The sequence below is a fragment of the Python bivittatus genome, unplaced genomic scaffold (genome assembly GCF_059951505.1).
Source record: "Python bivittatus isolate LINGU-HERP-01145 unplaced genomic scaffold, Pbiv_v1 ctg000080_np1212, whole genome shotgun sequence".
Classification (NCBI taxonomy): domain Eukaryota; kingdom Metazoa; phylum Chordata; class Lepidosauria; order Squamata; family Pythonidae; genus Python; species Python bivittatus.
Genome location: NW_028277035.1, coordinates 84,942,187 through 84,963,939, shown reverse-complemented (window position 1 = coordinate 84,963,939; position 21,753 = coordinate 84,942,187). Strand labels below are relative to the sequence as shown.

General features: G+C 40.0%; 1 protein-coding gene across 1 annotated transcript; it reads right to left on the bottom strand.

Moving 5' to 3' along the window:
* Positions 1 to 9,797: 9,797 nt before the first annotated feature.
* LOC148216763 (monoacylglycerol lipase ABHD6-like) lies at positions 9,798 to 19,893 on the bottom strand. The gene is made up of 8 exons (XM_088134798.1): positions 19,615 to 19,893; positions 18,462 to 18,618; positions 17,098 to 17,211; positions 16,360 to 16,492; positions 15,547 to 15,704; positions 12,815 to 12,869; positions 12,072 to 12,172; positions 9,798 to 9,974 (listed from the first exon to the last, which is right to left on the bottom strand). Exons 1-8 carry the CDS (start codon positions 19,722 to 19,724, stop codon positions 9,798 to 9,800), a joined length of 1,005 nt encoding a protein of 334 aa, XP_087990924.1. The 5' UTR covers positions 19,725 to 19,893.
* Positions 19,894 to 21,753: the final 1,860 nt, after the last annotated feature.

The following is a 21,753-nucleotide window of genomic DNA, read 5'->3' as shown; positions in this document are numbered from 1 at the left end:
TCTCAAATGTTACTGATCTTCTCACTTTTCCTATGGAACAAGCGGTTAAGCATACATAATTTTGTACAGCTTAAGACTGTTGCTGGATACTGTCAGAATAAGGGGGAAATACTACTTTAGTTCTGCACGGCTTATGACAACTTCACATGAACTCACTCAGGGGCTGGGCACAAGACGAGGGCAAAACTGTAGACTTAAGAGGGAAAATGGGTGTCTCCAGGGCATGACTGTGCAAGTGGGGTACAGGGTGTTGTGATAGTAGTGGATGAGACCAGGGCTGATTGCAGGCAGGCTTGAAGTTTGATGAGTGCTGCGAACCTATCGCGTGCATGCACACACTTTCTCTCATTCTCTTGCTCTGCTAAGCCTACCATAGGAAGCTCTACATTTATATTTTCCACAAATTAAACAAGTCTGGAGGAGGCCAATCGTTAATGCAAAGGAATCAGTGGCCACTGCTTTCTCTTGAAATTTAGTTTTACTTTCCTTGGCAATATTTCAGTGAATAAACCAGGCCCAGTTTCCCAATCTCAGCTACCTCTGGGCAGGGCCTACCAACGGAATGCCCTTCCTTGTCTTGTCTTGTTTCCTCTGTCCAGTAACATCTTCTGATTGAAAAGAACAGTACCACACACCAGACTAGAAGTGCAACTGGAATTCGTTGTGTTTGCATGTTTCCTTGGATCACTCTTAAATCCAAGGAATGAAGAGGAACAAACATGTTCCCATCCCCATTTTTCTCACAGCAATGTTGTGCATTTCCCAGCATATAATCTACCTGTTTGGGCTCCTTTACATACTTTCTTTTCAATATTCTGTTCAGTTGGAAAGAATAAAAATGGCTTACAGAAAACAGATTATGCATTCCCACCCATATGTTTGTTCTTCATATCTGCACTCTCTTGGCCATATTTCTATTTAAATCAGGAATGGTGGGATATTTTGGCTATGCTGGGTGGATCTAGAGGTGTATGGAATCCAACATCTGGCAGGCTTCAGATTTCTCACGCCTTCATCTTTTTTGTAAAAAAAATCAGGAGACTTTGCATATGCCACCTGTTCGTTCTAGCTTGACTTTATTGTATAAGGTACATAAATAATTATATAGAAGTACTTAATTAGCTATTTATTTAGCAGTTAGAAGAATTTCACAGTAATGTACAGTCATATCCATAGGCTGGTTTACAAAAATGAAGAAAGGAGTAATTAGTGTTTTGTAACTCAAAATATGGCATAGGAATCCAAGATTAGACACATACACAGACACGCAGATGTATAATTTGGAGTATTAAAAATCCAGTTATTTAACATTATTTGTCACTATGCTGTAAAACCTGCTTAAACCTATTTGACCTTTTTTTCCTACTATAGCATAATTTTAGGCAACCTTATAATTTTTGGCGGTTAAATGTATTTCTTAATTTACAAATTGAGATTGTGGGACTGATTGCTGTTCTATCCTTAATTAGCACCTGCATGCATTACATATGTTCCCTAAAAGTTTCATTAACTTTACATTTTTCCTCTCAGTCATACATGCCATTAATATACAACTGGGCATCTGCTCAGAATCTTGAGAATAGGAGGGACAGACATGTTTATTAAATCAATCAGTCAATCAATGAAATGATGCTTCAGTGATCATTCTATTGGTGGGGCAGTCAGGTGACCTCTGGGGAGGGGATTCACCTCTCAGCCCTTGAGAGATCATCCTTAGCCCCTATCTTCCAGGGGCATTTTGTCCTAGGCAAGTGGGGAATCTGATTTTTTTTCAAACTGGGATGTCCTTCTGTGCTGATCCCTGAATTAGAGACCTTGATGAGCTGGGTGATTTGCTTGCAGATGTTTCATTACCCAACTAGGTAACATCATCAGGGTACTGATGATATTGCCTAACTGGGTAATGAAATGTCTTCAGGCAAACAATCAAGCTCAGAGAGCACCAAGAACTTCACAGTTCAACTCTGAGCTACAGATATTCTCTTCTGTTGAGACCTGGCTGAGCCTGAGCAGCAGCTGACCAGCGGCATAGTGGGTAGGTACACTCTGAAGCAGGAGGAAGGGTGTGTGTGTTGCAGTGCAACCTTTGCAAGGCCTGTCAGCTGCCCTTCAAGCTGCTTTTGATATCAGATGCTAGCCAGGCTCCCTTTCAACACCTCTGAAAAAAATACTTGCAGAAAACCAGAGTGAACTTAATTAAAGAGATGACTAAATCCAATTATCAAAACTTACCTACTCCCCCAACTCTATCCCCATCCCACATTAAGGAAAGTGATGCATGGATAGTTTCTGTCTTGAAGACCTTGCCAGGCCCTGTGTCCTTCTGTGGGGTCTTACTTAGATGGAATATTCAGATGGAGAGCGTGAAAGTTCATCTCCTTGGTTGTAATGCGTGGCCATGGACACGTTTTTCATTTCCTGGAAGGTAATTGAGAGTCTTCCAGATCAGGATTAAAAATCTTCCTAAAATGTACTGTCCAATTTTTTTCTTACCTACCCTATCCAATCAGAATAATGCTTTATTCAGAATACTTGGCCAGACTTGATGCCATTTCTCATCTGGATCATGACATGCTCCCCAAACTTTCTTTCTGAGCTTATTCTTCCTATAATATATTTTTTTGCTCCTAGGATCATATTCCTGACTACTTTTGATTGATTGCTATTTCTGTGCATTACTGAATTATATGTGTTTTTATGTAGTGGTATTTACAACTCTTATAAGTGGTAAGAATTGGTTTTGCAACATTTTTGACATGTTCATGTAGCCTCAGCTGGCCCTGGGTTTTGAGGGTTGAACCCCAGAGATTTGCCAGGCAGAATCTCTTGCAGCTCCTATAGAATTTATTCTCATCAATCAAAGGCTGCCAACCCTTTCACCAAGATGGCCAGATCTCAGATGACTTCCCTCCCTCTTGGGCTATCCAAGAAAAAAGAGGACCCTTTTAGTTATATCATTAAGAAACAACATACAGACACATGAACAGAGTGTCCAGCAGTACAGTAGGAAAGTTCTCCTAAGCCACTGAATGAATAGGCTAGTAACAAACAGCTCTCCTTCCTGCTCTTCCAAAATGTGCTTGCTCTCATTGTCTCCACCAATGTCTCCTGCAGCTGCTGGTCTGTTGCTGGTGTTCAACCCAGTTTCTCTCCTCCTTCTTGTCCTGGTATCTTTTGCTTCTTGGATGAGATCTCCAAGCCACTTCTTAGCTTCTCCTCACAGAAGAACCCCTTCACACCCCATTGACTTAGCACCCAGCTTCTCTGCCTTCCATCGTTTCCTCTTTAGCACTTGCTCAGTAGCCTTTATCCTGGGGAGGTGGGCAACTCTCTGCTCATTCCAAACACTCTTGCTTTTCTTCTTCTTTCTAACTCTCTTCTCCTCTCCCCATTGCTCCCTTTCTTTTTTCTTCTTACAACACCCCAGGTTAGGGTCTATTATGGGTGTCTGAGCTAGCTCTCTCTCTTCCCCCTCCCAAATAGCTTCCTTTCCCCATTCTTCTCCTCCTCCCATTGCTTGATTTTTAGGGCTGCAACTAGTTAAATTATAACCTGGTGTCAAAAGAAATCTTCCTAGGATCTGCCCCTACCTAAGCATCTTAGAAGACCCTGTTCCTGCATCCTCCAGTCTAGCTTTTACCTTTAACCTTTCCCAACTCCCCTGCAAGCCACTGGGTGACATTCCTTTTTGCCCTGGCATTCTGACAGCAGGATCTTCCATTTTCTCCCTTTTGGAAGTGGGGTGATTGGTCAGCCTAATTTTCAAGTCATCCCTGCTCAGTTCCAGCTCTATGAATAACTGTGCAGCTTAAAAAAAGAAATTCTAAAGCTTGCAACTGGATAACGCTGTACAGATATGCTGCACACATTTGCTTAATTTTTCTTTTAAACTATTACTATTTTTGCCTGCAAGGTTCCTCCTTCAGTTAGCAGAAAGCTACCAACATTACATCAGTAGTTTCCACTGCCCAGTGGTGTCCATAGGAACTCACCACTCTTGTCAGAATGATGAAGGCAACATTGCAACATTGTGTGTGATGTCATAACACATGCAGAAAAGGGGTGGAGATTGTGTGGCAACCCTGACGTGCCGCTGAAGTCAGTCTGAGCCCCTCTTTGCCCTGCCGCGTACGCTGCTGCCATTGCTGATTCTTATCCTTTCTCTCTTTCTAGGCATTGCAGACCTGTCAGCTCTAAATTTCTTTATATTCTCTCATTTCTTTTTCCAGAACTTTTTGCTCTAGCTTTGTGTTATTAGAAGGTTATTCCACAAAAGTATTTTAAGTGTATACTTAAACATCTTAGATGTATCACTTCAAAAGGTAAATTATTAATGGAGCAAATATCTTTTGCCATCTTGTAGAGGACTTGCTTGCTGAGAGAGACTCAATTAGGACAATTAGCACACAAGAGTTTGCCTTTCCCCTGAGATACGGATGGCCCCGACCCTATTGGAAGGCTGTGAAGACCTGGCTCTTCCCCCAGCCCTAGAGCTCAGATGTTGATAGAGCTCTGGCATGGGTGTGGCTATGCTTGCTATGTTAAGAGTATAATTTTTAGAGGCCCAACCAAATTTCACTTGAATTGGATTTGTATGGTTTGGTTATGTTTATTTCTGTTCACTATCCAGAGTTTCTTGAGTAGATGGGTGGTTATCAAAATCTGTTACACAAATAAACAAGCCTGTAGCATCTTCAGATGTTCATTTGCTTTATACCAGGACTTGTCTCTGCTGTGCATGAAACAGTGCCACTGCTAAACTGCTATTAAACCTATACTTTCTGATGCTAATTCCTCTTTTTTTACATTTTATGCTATCTCCTCTTTCAAGTATCCCTCCCTCCCTCCCTCCCTCCCTTTCCTTCCTTCCTTCCTTCCTTCCTTCCTTCCTTCCTTCCTTCCTTCCTTCCTTCCTTCCTTCCTTCCTTCCAGAAACCTTCAAAACCTTTTACCTTGCTGCCCTTCTCCTGTTCATTATAATTCTTCAATAGACCATTCAGTTCATAGCCTAAGTTTTGACTCAATGGATATATTCCAATATTGCTGCCCTCTGCTTATAGAAGTTCCATCCATTGTCAACTTCCTTTCACTTTTGACTTTCAGGTTATGCCTAATTATGTATCGATCCAAGACAGATAGAAGGGGCAGCCTTGGCTAAACTCAAAAAGCTAAGCCAGGTTGAACCAGGTTAGTATTTGGACAGGTGATCACTAAGAAATATATGGCTGAGGTGACAGGGTTTATTGTTTCTCAAGTCTCTGGCAAAGCGGATTGGGGGAGAGGGTTATTTACTTGCCTTAACTAATGTCATTTTTTTACTACATTGCAAAACCTTAATTACTAAGAACCGAGCTCTTTGTAAAGGAAAAGCATGATTCTGAGGGAGTGTTCTCTACTTGTGATGTTGCAGCATTAATACGAAGCAATGCTCATAAAATCAGTGTTCGAGCCTGTTTAAAGCTCAAGAACTGTTTGCTTGCCCTGAGCCCATATATCATAGTATTGGACGAGAACCAGAGAAACCAAATTCCAATCCTCTCTCAACCATAGAAGTTCCCTGGGTGACCTTTCTTTTGTTGGGGGAAAAATTTGGAGGAAGGAATGCTTAATTTTACTGAATAAAAACAAATCAATGGTTTGGCTTGCTCAGCACACTTTTCTCAACCACATCAAATTCAAAACCTCCTTTCAGGATTACCAAAAAACAAAACAAAAAACAAAACAAAAACCCAAGAAAGAGAGATTTTTATTTAAAGATTCAAGAATCCTTTGCAAAAAGCTTAAGAAAGAGAAGATTTAAGAAAGTTTTAAAATGGATAAGGAGACAGTCTTTTTGTTCTATTTTTTTATTTTTTATTTTTATCATGTTTACTTTTGACAAAAGCGCTTTGGTTTAAATTTGCACTAAGCCAGTTAAAGAGACCAGTCCTGCATGGGAATGCTTGCTGTTTATTTTTAAAGAGTGTATTTAATTGGGGGACTCTACATAATAAAAGATAAGGTAAAGAAACAGACTGTGATGTTTAGTTGGCATAGAGATGTGATGTGTGTTGTGGCTATCAAAACAAGAGTATCAAAACCATAAACAGATAGTAAGGGAAAAAAAAGTTTTTTTGTCTTTTTCTTTTGCTTGCTGTAGACACCTTCACTTTTCAATTACTATAAGAAAAATGGCTACTAGAAAAATGACAAGAGAGCGCAGGAGGGGCTTGCAAGAGTAACCTGCAGAAAAAAATAGTTACACAGAAATTATTTGAATAGATGAGAAATAAATTGGATGTTTTTGAAAAAAGAATGGATGAAAGATTTGGAAAGTTGAGAGAGGAGATGAAAGAAGATGTTAAAAAGATGGAAATGTCAGGTTCAGCCCAAGAATCACATGAGACAGTCCAGAAATCAGCTCAGTTTCTTTATTAGCTTGCACCTAATAGACAGAATCTCACCAGACTAACTCTGATCCCCCAGCGACAGCAACTATTATGCCCTTAGGGAGGGGCCAGTCTCTTTCTCTTGACTTTCCATTCCAGAATCCTCCCCGCTCATGCCTTCCATCACAGGAAAATTCTATAAAGCAAATATCTGGAGAGGTAAAACAAATTAATGATAAAAGTGGAAATTTTAGGGAGTAAGACAGAGGTTCAAGGCAGAGAGTTGGAAAGAGAACTGGACAATCTGGCTTTATTGGAATTGAGAGAGAAATAATTCTGTTTGAGATTCAGAGCTATTCCAGAGGTTCCAGATGAAAATATTAGAGAATGGATTATTAACGTTTTGGCAAATTTTTTGGACTGGGAGGATATGGCACAGAAATGGATAAGGTCTGTAGAATAAATTTCAGATTTTCCAGAATGAGGAGTGTCCCTAAAGATATTTTGGTGCATTTTGTTAGAAAGAAAACAAGAGATCAAGTCCTGCAGCAGCATTTTAGTACAAGATTGAAAATGGATAATATAGATATAATTGTTTTGAAAGCGATTCCTATTAGAATTGTACATAAGAGAAAAGAATATTACCAAAAGTTTTCTTTGATTTGATGGACAATTTAGGGTTGGTTGTTATATGGAGACAGAAAAACAGCAGCTCAAGAGAGTATACTTATTTTTCAGAAAGACATAGATCCTTTTCAAGAATAGATATGATTTGGACTTCAAAAGACTTGGCTACTAAAATTTCCAAAGTAGAGATTTTACCAAAGACTTTTCCAGACCATAATCCTATGAATCTGGTTTATAAAAGAAAATCTAGTTCTTTCAGATGGAGACTAATTGAAGTATTGTTAGAGAAAGAAGAAATTGTTGAGGATTGCAAAAAGAAAAGAATTTTTTGAAAAGAATTTAAATAAAGGTACTGATTTGAGAATGGTTTGGGATGTAAGAAAAGCCTTTATCAGAAGTTACTTGATACAACGTAATTCTGAACTTAAGAGGAAGAGGCAAGAGAAAACACAAAATATTTTGGATGAGGTAAAAAGAAAAGAATTAAAGAATTCCCCAGGGACTATAAGTATTTCTCAACCAATCAAGTTTTTACAGCATTAGCTATTCATGTTAACAATAAGAGAAATGGGGAGAAAAATTTGAATTATGTGAAACAAAGAAATTTTGAATTTGCGAATAAACCAGGGAAACGGTTGGCTTATAAATTACGAAGAGAAGGAGAAAAGAAAATGATATTGAAATTACAAGAGGAAGATACTGTATTAATGGATAATGTGGCTATACAAAATTTTTTTTATCAATATTGTTCTAGATTATATAGAGCACATGATATTTCAGTGGAGAAAATAGATGAATAAATCAGAAAAGAAAATTTACCAAGGATTACAGAAGAACAAAGACAAATTATGAATGGACCTATAACAATAAGAAAAGTTTCAGAAGCTATTAAAAAGAGCAAATCAGGAAAGGTGCCTGGGCCAGGTGGGTTATCGAGTCTGTATTCTAAGTGTTTGGAGGATGAACTTTTACAAACTCTACAAAGAACAATGAACTCTATTTTCAAGGAGGAAAGATGCCAGAAATTTGGAAAGATGCTGATGTAACATTAATACTTAAAGTGGGACAAGATTTGGCTTTAGCAAGAAACTACAGACCAATATCATTATTGAACAATGATTATGTTTACAATGGTTTTGACTGAAAGACTGAAAATAATTTTGCAAGAATTTATTCATGAGGATCAATGTGGGGTTTTACCTAAAAGACAGTTAAACGACAATATTAGAACTGTGTTGGATCTTTTGGAATATTTGGAACAACATAATGAAAAACCAACCGCATTCATCTTTTTAGATGCAGAGAAGGATTTTAACAATTTGGACTTTTTTGTTTAAAGTTTTGGAAGATATGAATTTTGGAGAGAATATTATAGAATGAGTGAAACTGCTTTATACTTCGCAGACAGCACAAATAATTGTTAATGGAGATTTAATCAAAGCCTGTGAGGTACAAAAAGGAACAAGACAAGGTTGCCCGCTGTCCCCTCTCCTGTTTAACTTAGTTCTTGGAATATTGAATAGAGACATAAGACAAGATGAGAGGATTGTGGGCATAAAGATTAAAAAAGTCATATAAGTTCAGAGCTTTTGCAGATGACTTGGTTTTGGTTTTGGCAGACCCTTTAAAGGGAATTGAACTTTTAATGAGTAAATTAAAAGAATTTGGAGCATTACAGTAGTAGCTTTCAAGATGAACGAACAGAAGACAAAGATTAACAAAAAACATGAAGATACAAGATCAAACAGAACTGATGAATAAAACAGATTTTAAGATTGAGAAGAAGGTAAAATTCTTGAGTATTACTATGCAAATATGAATTGTATGTTATTTCAAAATATGAATTGTATGTTATTTCAAAATAACTATATTAAGACATGGAATGAACTTAAAAAAGATATGTTAAGATGGGATAAAGTACAGTTGTCACTGTTGGGGAGAATTTCTGTGATTAAGATGAATATTTTACCTAGAATGTTATTTTTGTTTCAGATAATACCTGTTTTGACAGCTAATGTACCATTTAAACAATGGCAGAAGGATATATCTAAATATGTATGGCAGGGGAAGAAACCCTGAGATAAATATAAGCTATTACAAGTTGCAAAGGGAAGAAGAGGCTTGGGTCTACCAGATTTGAAATTATACTTTGCTGCCTGCTGTTTAACTTGGATGAAAGAGAGGGTGTTGCTGAGAAATAGAAGACTATTGGAGTTAGAAGAACATGATCTGAGATTTGGGTGGCATAGAAAACTACAGTATGGCAAAGCTAAGGTTAATGTAGACTTCAAAAATCATTATGTCAGGTGGGTCATTCTTAGAGTATGGAATAGAGTATTTTATAGACAAGAAATGATAAGTAAACACAAATGGTTAACTTATTGTGATGTACTAGAATTTTCTCAAGGGGATTGTAAAATAAAATCAAGAGAAGATTTAGTTTTCATGTTCTCTTTAAAACTTTTAATAAAATTTATACCAAAACAAAAAACAAAAAAAGCAGGACATGAAGACAATTAGCCATCTTATGATATTGCTGCTTAGGAGTGACATTCCACTGAATAGTTATATCTAATCACGCTAAACAGACTGTGGAAGTGTAAGCGTTGTTAGAAGAGATGGATCAGTTCTCGATCAGTCTTCCTGGAACGGTGTGGCAAAGCTTAGTTTTCACCAGATCCTCACCTCCCCTGCTGCCTACCAAATATCTTGGGTTGAAGCTCCTGTTGTACCAGCCAGAGAAGTCAATTCAGGACTGTTGATGGGGCAGACCGTCTCCAGCCATCTGACACTTCCTGAGACTCAGGCCACCTTCTTATGCTTGGCTGAGTCACAGACCGATTTGTAGAATTCCAAGAGGAGCCGCGCGGATGTCCTGGGCCTCTCGAGGGCTATGAAATGTCCACATTTTTCCAGCCGATGCACTTGGGAATTGTGAATGGCAGCCGCCAGAACTTCTGCACCCGAAGAATCAAGGACCTACACAGCAGAGAAACATTGAATTTCCCCCTCCCCTTGAAATCTTTTTAAAGTGCATAGAAATAACCTCCTGGCTTGAAAGCCATTAATTAATGAAGCTGCTGAACTCTATTATGTATATTCCTGCTTCTTCAAGGATAAAGTCATTAAGTTTAATCTTCGCTTCATTAAACCTTTTAGTTTTGTTCCAGGATATCTGGAATCTCTTGGCTTAAGTCTTTGTCTGCCCTTTAAAACCTTAGTTCTCATCTTTTCTTACAGCAAGAGCTACTTAAACTAGAAGACTTAAGAAGCTGATTATGCTGATCACGTTACAAATCAGTCATATTTTAACCAAAGTGAAGGAAACAGCTTCTGATCCTTTTTGGTGGAAAACACTATTTGGCTGGAGCCTAACAGCCTGTTGGTGCCAGCCCCATTAGGTAGACCAGACTGGGTCTTAACTTAACTTAACTAACTTAAAACTGCATTTATTGGGATTGGCTATCATAACAAAATCTTGCAAGTCTGATTGCGCTGTACCTCCTCTTGCTTATAGTTCAGTAAATTAGGGTGGTCTGTCTGAGCCGCTTCTGAATGTTATCTCATTGTGGACTTTGAAAAATGCTTCTGCTCCTTTTGCCTAGGCAACAGCTTCTACATAACTCTGACAAAGGCATCTTCCTTACTCTCTACACTTGGTTATTACATGCACATGTTTACAGAAGGAGGTGGCTATCCACCTGACCACCATAATGTAGACATTAGTGCAGAATACCTATTCCCCACCCCACAACTGTAGGGATTGTTAGGAAGCAATCCTGGATTTTGGTAAGGATAGCCTGTATTATCCAGTCCCAAGCTAAGCTGTACCTGTGCTGTGTATGTGTGTTTGTGTGTGCATGTGTGAATGCCATATCTTTACATCTTCTGTTTATTGGCTTGGTGAGAAGCCTCGTGCTTTTTCAGCCTAACTCTGAATATCTTGCCTCTCACCCTGATGAGAAACGCTGAATTGTTTTTATTCTCCAGCTTTCTTCATCTGTAGCTAAATTCTGCATACGATCTGTTAAAGATTCTCAGTATTTCTGCCAGCCCGCGTCTTCCTCTCTGCTGGTTCTTTTCTACTCTTGTGGTCATCCTAATGCACTCTCTGTTATATTATGTTGGATACACGTTGCTTTGGTTATTAAGAAGTGTTCGTGGGACCCTTCATTGTTCATCTTAGACTGTTAATTGCTTAAAAACTTGTGATAGCCTGTAGACCACCAATTGTACTGATTGGATATTAAGTAATAGTTTCATTACCTTCTATATCAATCATCCAAAATCTTCTTTAGTAAATTATATTGATTGGTTATTGTTTCATGTTTGGACTTCCTGAATGCATACACCTGTATAATGTAGTGTTTAGACCTGCTACAACTGGCACTGTGAGAGCCCCCATTTCCCTGACCCCAGATGTTAGGTTTCTAGTACTTTGGATTCTAATGCCAGATAATATGTAGGTTCTGTTAAGGCACTAATGTAAGTTGTACTGACACACGGTTATCAGTGGCTGTTGCCTTGTGTATGTTTGTACCTGTATTTAATTGTTGCTGGCAGTACTTGGATGTTTCATGGACTTAAATTAGATCCATAAGGCTGTGGCCTGTGTGCAACTTTTGCTGACCCCTGAGACCTCGCAGAATGGATGGAGCCAACAGATTGAGCTCTCTGTGTGTGAATTATGGAGTAGGGGATTAAGGGGCAAAATGAGTGCTTTAAGCCTAATAGGCTCTTTTGACCCTGAAGCCTCCCAAATAAGTCCTCATCCTGCCCTCTTTTGGAGTGTGTCCCTGAACAAGCCATGCAAAGCCCTCGCACTAATGAAAATGGTTCATTTCTGCTACTGTAGAAAGGTAGGCAAATATTTCCAGCCCTTCTTGGATTAGAGGACATCACCTTCCAGTATAGAGAAGGTAGGGACTGAGCCTTGAACTCAGACCAACCATGAAATTGTTGAGAAGTGAAATGCTCTAGTAATACAACAATTCCCACTGTATATATGGTTCTCTTGCCTGATTCTAAAATTACACACAGTGTGTACAAACACAGAGACATGTACACATTCCTTACCTTGTCCTCCTTTCCCCAAATGATCTGGGTGGGAGCTTTGATTTTCTTCATGTTGTCATGGAGGCTGTACTTCGACTCACTACTGGTGAGGTCCAGAAAACCTTTCCGAATAAAAGGAAGCAGAATTGGGTTGTTTCTTTCCATTCCCAATAAGCAGTTACACCTGACATGTGATTTTCCTGTTTATGGTCTTCAGTTTTCTTTTTCTTAGGAATAACAGGATGAGTAAATTTGATTAAGGAACATTCCACTGGAGGAGTAACTTGAACCCTTTGGTCTCCTACTTGCCTGATTAAATGCCATCCCTGCAGCCTCTCCAGGTTGCATCTCTCTAGATGTAGTTGGACAGCAGCTCCTGGAATCCTCAGCCAGTGGGGATTGTGTTGACTGGGCATTAGGGGGGTTATATTCCTAACGCCCTTGGAGGGCTTGTAAACTGGGAAAGGCTGCCCCATTGTGATTACAAAGGAGAACTGGACTGTGGAACCTCAGGGTACATAGTGGGACAGCTATTCCATAATATATCAAGACATAGCTGTTTTCTCCAAGGCTATTTAACATTTTAAAAATCAGAAACCGTCTCTAAGATATAACATGCAAAGACAACAAGCATGCACTGATTGAAGAGTTGGTGTTCGCTGCAGGTCCCTGGACGGATGGATTCTCTTGGTGCTAAATGTAGGTTTGCCTCCATGAAATGTGGGGCGTTGCTGAGACTGGTCCATACTGTGCCTTGTACTTACACTTCACAAAAACCATCTTATGTGATCTCCGATCCTCAAGGTATCCCTTTAGGAGCTAAAAGTGGAGAGACAAAAATACAAGTCAGAAGTAATGCTGTTTCGACATTTGTTTTGCAATTTCTTAAAAGTTTTTGGAAAGTCTGAGCAGCCAAGAATAAAGATGCCCGTTCCCAACCACAGTGACGCCAACATGATGAAATATGCATCACCTTCTTCTGAAGCAAGTTTGCCCTTCCATATTTGTGTCATGACATCATGTGCAAGAATGTAAGGAGTGGAGTTTGAGCCCCTTTGTTGTACATTTTGTCATTTGCTCCCCACCATGATCAATTGTGTCCAGGGAGGCTAAACATGCACATCTATCTATCTGTCTGTCTGTCTGTCTGTCTGTCTGTCTGTCTGTCTGTCTGTCTATCTATCTATCTATCTATCTATCTATCTATCTATCTATCTATCTATCTATCTATCTATCTATCTATCGCCTCTAGCGGTACATCCACACCCCTGCCAGCTCATAATAAGTCAAGGGCACTTCATCCCATTGGTGAATATAGTTCTCTTCACTGAAATTCTTTTATCCTTTCAAAGTAATTTTGGAAACAAGTCTTCTCTTACGTATTTCACAGAATGGGAGATCCTCAATAATAGGCTGGAGGTATTGGTTGAAGTCAGTTTGCGGTGATGGGTTCAAGCCCATTCTTGACAACAAGCCAACAATGAGGAAAAAGCAGGATAAAACTGAATCAATGAAGATGAATGAAGATAGTCTTGGGAAAAACAGTTAATTTTTAAGAAGCATCCATGGGCAGTTTCAGTCAAGCAGAGTTGTAAAAAATTGCATCAGTCGTCCCCAGGGTTGAGAGTCTGCAGGTAGCCAATTTAATTTCTAGCCATGTCATAGAGTGATGCCTTTTGTGGATATTGTGAAAAGTCAATTATTAGGCTTTAGCTGATAATGCCCCACAATGGAGACACTCTTTTGGTAAAGAAAGATCTAAGACAAGCAGAGTGGGGGGACTTTCTGCAGTGCTGGGACAACCTGCCTTGACAAAAATGTCCAATCTGCAAGAAAAGGACCTGATATATCCTCAGGTTTCCATATTGTATTTATATACCAAACCATTGCTTTCTTTCTAAAGTGAAAAATCAGGAGGTTTGCTTGAATTGTGTTTTTGTTGTTATTTTAATTATATCTTAAATCGCTTTATTGTTATTGTTATTATATCTTAAATCATTTCACTTTTAGCTTTTAATGAGCACTACTCTTTGATAAAAGGGCAGTATATCAATCCAGTAATTACAGTGCAAGTCACTGCTTTCCTCAGATTCCATACGAGCTGGGATTGCAACGTCCAGACTGGAGAGTTTGTGGATCGATCCCATCTGGAAGGCTGACGTATTGCTTTACGGGTGATTTTAAGTTGGTAGTATGGAGAGATGGAACCAAAGAATTACGTTTTGATTTATTTCAACTAGGTTAAAACCTTATAATAGACATCTTCTGTTAATTTTTGTTCTATTAATTTAAGACTAACTTAATCATTTGCTATAAACAATGAGATTAACATTAGATCTGTTCCAGTCTTGTGGGTTCATAACCCAGTGTGAAGCTTAGTTGCGAACAAGTACGATACCTTCCAAGTGTATTGGCCCGCAACTCCTAGGATTCCATGCCAACTGGGAATGGTGCAAGTTGCAGTCTAACAGATTTGGAAGGTGCCAGCTGGAGAAATTTGAACCAGCAAAAGGCAAAGCTGTCGCTGTCCATGTATTTGCTACATTTATTCTTGGTCTGTGGCTGCAGGTTGAGGGACCCTGGCTACCCTCCTCCCCTTTCTTTCTTCCAGCTCTTTCTTTGCATCTGAGACATTTAAAGACATCCAAAAGTGAGACATCTGGTGAGCTGTTGCCAACTTGAGTAAACAATATGGAACTAAATGGATCCTTGGGCATCTAGCAGTAGAAGAGAAGCAGGACCATTCTACATCTTCTGCTGAAGAACCAGATTCATCACCCCTGCATTGTTTGCTTTCTGGGATTATGTAAGATGTAATTTAATTTGAAGAACTCATGTCCCTGTGTTACCATGTTGGATTAAGATCGCAAGGCCTTATGTTCATGTCCATTCTCAGCCATGGAAGCTCACTGAGTGGCTAAGTGGTGTCTATCTCTCAGCCCAACCTACCTTATAGGCTGATAGTTGTGGGGAAAAAGGGAGGAGGGTATGTTATGTACCCTGCTTTGAGCTCCTGGAGGAAAGGCAATGCATAAATCTAACTAATAAGCAAACAATAATAAATAAGGCCTGCATTTGTTTTCTTCTCTCTTTTGCCATCTCTACGTCTTCCTCCCTCCCTCCCTCCCTCCCTCCCTCCCTCCCTTCTTCTGTGTCTTGTAAATTGCAAACCTGAAGACAGGTAATGTCTTGGTTATTTATTTCATGGTAAGCAGCTCCAGGATTCCTTTCTTAAAAAAAAAAAAAGGAATGTTTGGATGGATGGATGGATGGATGGATGGATGGATGGATGGATGGACGGACCTACCTTTCCACACATCTCTTTTCCAGATTGAGTATTTTTGAAATGTTTGTGTTCTTTCACCTTCTGCTTCTTGTGCTCTCTTTGGCCACCCCGTTAAAATACTTAAAGGAGAACCAGAAGTGCAGAGACAGAAGATGTTATCAGAAGAGACTAAGAAACAACACAGCAATCTGTGAAAGGTCTGATCTTCACCTGAATCTTTAAAAAGATGGGATGGTATAAGCACAGCTTCATGAAGTTTTCTGTCTGCTCTTCTGTAACTGGGACAATAGCACTCTCTGCAGACTCCTTAGAGAAAACCAGCTCACGGACGCGGGCAAAAAACTCGCTATCAATTGGATACTTCACGCCTGTGAGTAGGGGAAAGTGCAAAATTAATATAAGACAGACACAACATTGCTACCCCGTTTGAACAGGAATTGCAGGGACAGCGTTTTTTTAAAGAATGTATATAATACTACAACACTTATTACGTCATAATTAGATTTCATTGATTACATCCACAGCTGGTACAAGTGGAATAACTGTTGGTTAAAAGACTGGATAGGAAAAAAAGGTGGTAGCCAAAGGCATAAACCTTAACCATCAAGGCAGAAGGTAGACCCTACGTGAAGAGTACTGCTACCACCAAAAGATCTACTGGATCATCACTTCCCCCATGCCTTTTCTAAAGACCATGGAGAGGGCCGCACATCATAATACATGGTCAGGATTGTTTTTAAATCTCTGGATGCTGCATGAAAAAATCTTTAAAAAATCTTTAAGATAGGCTAAAATGTTATACTAAATAGAAATGTACCACCGTGTTTTAAACAGTTAACATTCTGAGCAGTTTCCCAAGGCAGCCCCATGGATCCAATTCCAATACTCCAAAAGAAGTATTGTATCTGATGAGAGAAACCATGTCCTAAACAGCCCATCAAGTTCTCTTTTTATAGTCTAGGGTCTGGGCCAAGCATTCTGGCCTTTTCCTTCAGAGTTCATTCACGCCATGTAGACACTTACCAGCTGGGCAAAGGAGGGCTAAGGAGGAGACGTGGCTTGGATAGAGAGCTGCGTAAACCCCAGCAACCATGCCTCCCATGGACATGCCAACCAGGTGGAAAGGCTTGTGGTTCAGGCCAGCACACTCGACAAACTGAAACGAGCATTGGGAACAAAGCGACTGTGGCTGTGTTTTCTTGATAAGCTTATCCATCCTTACCCATTCTTTCTGAAACTATAGTAATTCCATTTTTTGGCTTTGCACAACATTCCAGGAGGCAACATCTAACCAGCTGTGAGACTTTGGAATGGATTGATTGTAAGGCATTGGGTTTCCTTTATAAGCACCTTTAATTAAAAGATTCCTGCTAGATGGCAACATCTAACCAACTTTGGTCCATCTTGGAAAGCTAAGCAGGGTTCAACCTGGCTAATATTAGGAATATCTGATCCGGAGTGAAAAAGTAAAACTAGGAGTGAAAACGTAAAACCAAAATTATTCTGGAAGGAGGCAGTGGCAAAACTCTTTCTTTTGTCTCCAAGAAATCAAATAGACACATCCATGAAGTCACCGGGACTCATGCTTGACTCAAAGGGGATTCTACATTTTTAATACAAAGAACAGACAGCTTTATATATTTTTCACTGCATAGTAAAGTTTCTCCTTGGGTTTATATCTATGCCTCATCCCTCCCCACCTTCCCCGTTGGCTGTCTTCAAAGAACAGTGCATCACATCACAGCTGAAGAAAGGCCCTACCTGGTGTAGCCTTTTAGCCTGAGCAACTGCTGTGTAACTTTCTGCCAGCAAGCGAGTGGTTCCCCCGTGACCTGGCAGATCAAGGCAGATCAAGTGGAGGTCCTTAGGAAAGTTCTATGGGGAAATGGTTTTGCATGTGAATCCGAGGAATCCAACCAAAAGAAGGAGCGGAGAGGAAAGGTTGCTCCTGGTCCCAGAACCAGATCCAGTTCTCTTTTGCCCCCCAACCCACCCCATCTTTTTCCCCTCTTCAACTGCTGCCACCAAATGATGTGTTTTGGAAGGCAGTGAGCATGCTCACAACACATTGATTTATTTGGGGAGATGATTACCCCTCTTTGGCTTTCACTCCCTTGCTAGCTGTTCCACCAGGACAGGTGGAACAGCGGAGAGGAAAGGTTGCTCCTGGTCCCAGAACCAGATCCAGTTCTCTTTTGCCCCCAACCCACCCCATCTTTTTCCCCTCTTCAACTGCTGCCACCAAATGATGTGTTTTGGAAGGCAGTGAGCATGCTCACAACACATTGATTTATTTGGGGAGATGATTACCCCTCTTTGGCTTTCACTCCCTTGCTAGCTGTTCCACCAGGACAGGTTAGGATTCATAGTGGTGCCTACTGATCTTTTAAAAAGGCATCAATTAAGTCCAAAGACCAGCAAATTGCATAAGACCTCAGTATCCTTGCATAAGATTTCATCCAGGAAAGAATGCATGCGATTACATGAGATTTCCACAACTGTCTTTTTAATATTATTTTTATTGGGAAAAATTGCACAATGGTTCCTGATGTCTCATAACATTGGCAACTCCTCTTGTGACATCAGCCAGTTCCATCTTCCAGCAGCTTGGCGAGGATAAGTGATGCCTTAACATCAGGAGTGCCACAGCTTCTCCACTTGTATCCTAAGGACTGGGAGAAGTTTCCTGGTCTGCTTTATCCATAGTGGCAGATAGCTGGTTCTCAGCTACCCCCAAGAAGATAAAGAAGCAGAAAAATGGGCAGAACCTTAGATGTGGACATCGGCAGGGGCCATCCTAGCTGGGAACTCTGGAGATGGTCCTCATATTTGGCAGATGACCAGAGAGGGGCAGGCTGTACTAGACAGCCAGGTCACATAGCAATTAGCAACCCACAGCTTTCTCCTTGGACATTGCAATGCTGCTCCCTCTTCCACACATCCCACTCTGTCTAATAGCAAGGGGGGTTGGGGGCTGTAGGCAGATGGGACACGCGGAACTGTTCTGACCCATTTCCTTTAAAAGGAGCTAGGCTTGAGCAAGAGTGCAGTACGTTTCTTCTTTGGCATCAAGTATCCCGGGGCCAGACCAGCACCACTCAGGCTAGAATAAAAGGAAGACCTACTTGGATGATATTTAACCACATGTCTTTGTTGAGTGAGAATCCATGAAGCATCAGCACAGATGGTCGGCATCTGGGCTCCCCTCGGGTGAAGTAGCTGAACCGGTAGCCCTCCTTATCCAGGTACTTTACCTTCACCCCTGTTTTCAGATATTTGCTCCTGAAAGTAGAGAAAACAGTATGGGAGGGTGATGGGGATTTTGTGAAGGAGGCATATTTTGGAATGACTTTCACTCCAAGCCTGGATTCTGGTGGGTGGAAAAGGCTATGAAATTGTCAGGCCCAGCCCAAGAACAACGATGAGGCAATGCAGTCCAGCACAGTTTCTTTATTTGCTTGCACCCTAAAGACAGAATCTCGCCAGACTAAATCTATGCTAAAGCAACTAGTGGATATACCCCGTGAGACTCTAGGGAGGGGCTAGCCTAAGCCGCCTCTTCTTCTCACGGTCTTGCTGCGGGCTGAGAAAGCGCTTGCTTTGTACCCTCTCCTGGAATGCACTCCCTCTCTCCTGATAGCCTTGATCTTCCATTCCAGGCTCCTCCTCGCATGACAAAAATCTGCTGTAGGGCTTCTAGAGTGGTGTGAGGTTGTGGAAGAGGTCTTTAGGGAGGAGGCAGTGAAAAGACCCACAAGGCAGTCTTCAACTTCAGCATGAGGTGTTGTCAGTGAGGCAGCTATTAAACAGTGTAAGAATAAGAGGGAAAGTCTACTGCGTAGACATATGGAAAGACTTTTATATTCTGATCTTGTACCAAGATAAGCTTCCAGATTAAGAAGCCTCAAGCAGATGTTAATACAAATGTTTAAGTCAATAGGTAAATGGGGAGAGGCTGGCTGTGGGGAGGGGACCATGCAAGCAGTAACTCTACATGACCAATGTTGTTACCCAGACAGAAACCTTTGAACGAATGCTTCTTCTCACCAGATGTTCATGCAGTTGCAGGACAGCAACAGATGGGCTACTTGGCTTGGTTTTATCTCAGCTCAAACATTGACTTAAATCATGGGGCCAAGGACTAGACTTTGTTGGGTCAAGGGCTGTAATTAGCCTTTGAATATGCACACCTGACTTTAAAAACTTCTGCTGGTGTCTGAATAATGCTCTAGTTGACCAATTATCCTTTCTTATATATTTTACAAGAAATACACTTACCAGATCATGATCCTGAATATTGCTGAAGACAACACATTGAACTTTGAGATGAAAAAAGATAAGAGGGCCATAGCAGTATGCATAATTGTCCTGATCATGTTGTGATCCATGCTTGCCAATTAAGGAACCTTTGCTGCTGCATAAAATCAATGGGTGAGACAATCTTAGTAAATAATGCTGTAAAATTATGTGCGGCCTCATAATTTTAATACAACTGGTTAGCTAATGGCTTAGATGAAAGAACGGATTTCTCCATTATTCTGTTTACTTTAATGATGGCATGATGCCCATAATTTGGATGGCTTCACTGTTAATTATACAAATTCATGAAGGTTTAAGTGACTGATTATTATTACCATACATTCATGATGGTGATATGTTACATTCAGATCAGAAGCAATATGTCCCTTGATGCTGGTTGCTGAGGAACAGGAGTGGAAGGATGCAATTGATTGTGGGTTGAGAGAAGAAACAGTGATTATTATGCATTAAGAGAAGAAACCCTGATTATAAACCTTCTCTTACTTGGTCACTGTGGGGACAATGCTGGACTAGATACGTAGCTTTGGGTCTGAACCCCTTTAAATAACAGGGATGACTTATTTGTACAGTGAACAAGTAACCTGTGGAATTTGCAACGACAAAACATACAACTTGGATAGCTTTAGAAAGAAATCAAATATATTTATAGGAAAGAGGACTATTAAAAACTTCTCTAGCTGTGGAGGCTATGGATTACCTAATCTCCTAGGGGTGCTATACCTCTTAATAAGGGTTTCTGGAAACAAGAGGGATGTCTGGTTGCATTTGAAACAGAATGTTGAACTACAGAAGCTTTTGGACAGATCCCACAAGGTTCTTCTTATGCTCTTATGATCAGAGTTACTTGAACAGAAATCAATTATGTATTATGTTAATTTTGGGAATATCAAAAGGAGGAAGGCAATAATATTCTCAAATGATGTCCCAAAGCTGCTGTGCTACCTTCACGTGTTTTTAATAGGTAGGTAGGTAGGTAGGTAGGTAGGTAGGGAGAGAGAGAGAGAGAGAGAGAGAGAGAGCTCCAGGGAAAGGAAAGCTAAATATGCTGACAGTGTAATAATTATGGATTAATTTCTTCAGTATTGGAAAAATAGATAGTTGCATATATATGTTGATACTTACAGTGAAATATTGAAATTGGTAGATTTGATTAAACATTTGTTGGAAAATGATAGGAGTTCTGTTTCTTTTTTAACTTGAATAATAAAATTATATTGTTTTAACTCTATTGCCACACACATGTATAATTTAATATAACTATAGTACAATATTAAACACTTATGCAATTTAAAATAATATAATTGTTGTAATAAAAGATGATGAGATAGCAATCATCCAGATGTTTATATGGAAATAAGACCTGTTCTACATTGTGGGAATCCCTTCTGAATAAATGTGCATTGTAGTGTGCAGTTGGAATGAGTATGTACGTGTGTGCACATAAATAGGCAGGTTAATGTGTATAACTACGGGGGATTTTTGAGGGGGGATTGCTCAGTAGTCACAATACAGGAAATTGTGAGCAAGACAGGATTTGGGGCACCTCTTAGGAATTCAGGCTGATGGAAATCTAAGGCACTTCCATTTCTGTTTCGAGGGCGGTCAACACTGACCAGGTGTAAAAAGGACTAAAAGCTCTACATGTGAATAATTTCTATAGAAGAATTTCAGCTGGGGTCAATTGCATGAGCAGCCAAATTGTTACTGATGTATAACCAGAAAAAATGATCTCATTTTTTTAAGTACAGAGGAAAAGTTGGCACCCCAGGTTGGAATGGTGAACAAGAGAGAAAAATTGAACATCAGACATCTAAACCTGTGGCATCTTTGGCACCTTTGAATTTGCTGGTCCATGGAGGAAGGTCATATACATGCATCAAAGGATTCACATACCACACCCTGTTGGTTCCTTAATAACTCAAATCATCATCTAGAGTTGGTTGAGCAGGTGGAATCAAAGAGAACCCACTTTCTTGAGCTATTGTAATGTTGTTTACACTCTGCCATTTTATGCAAATACCCACGGAAGCTTGCAATGAGAAAGCAAATCATGTAACCCTTCCAACTTTTTCCTCCAATTAGCAAATATTTAAAGGA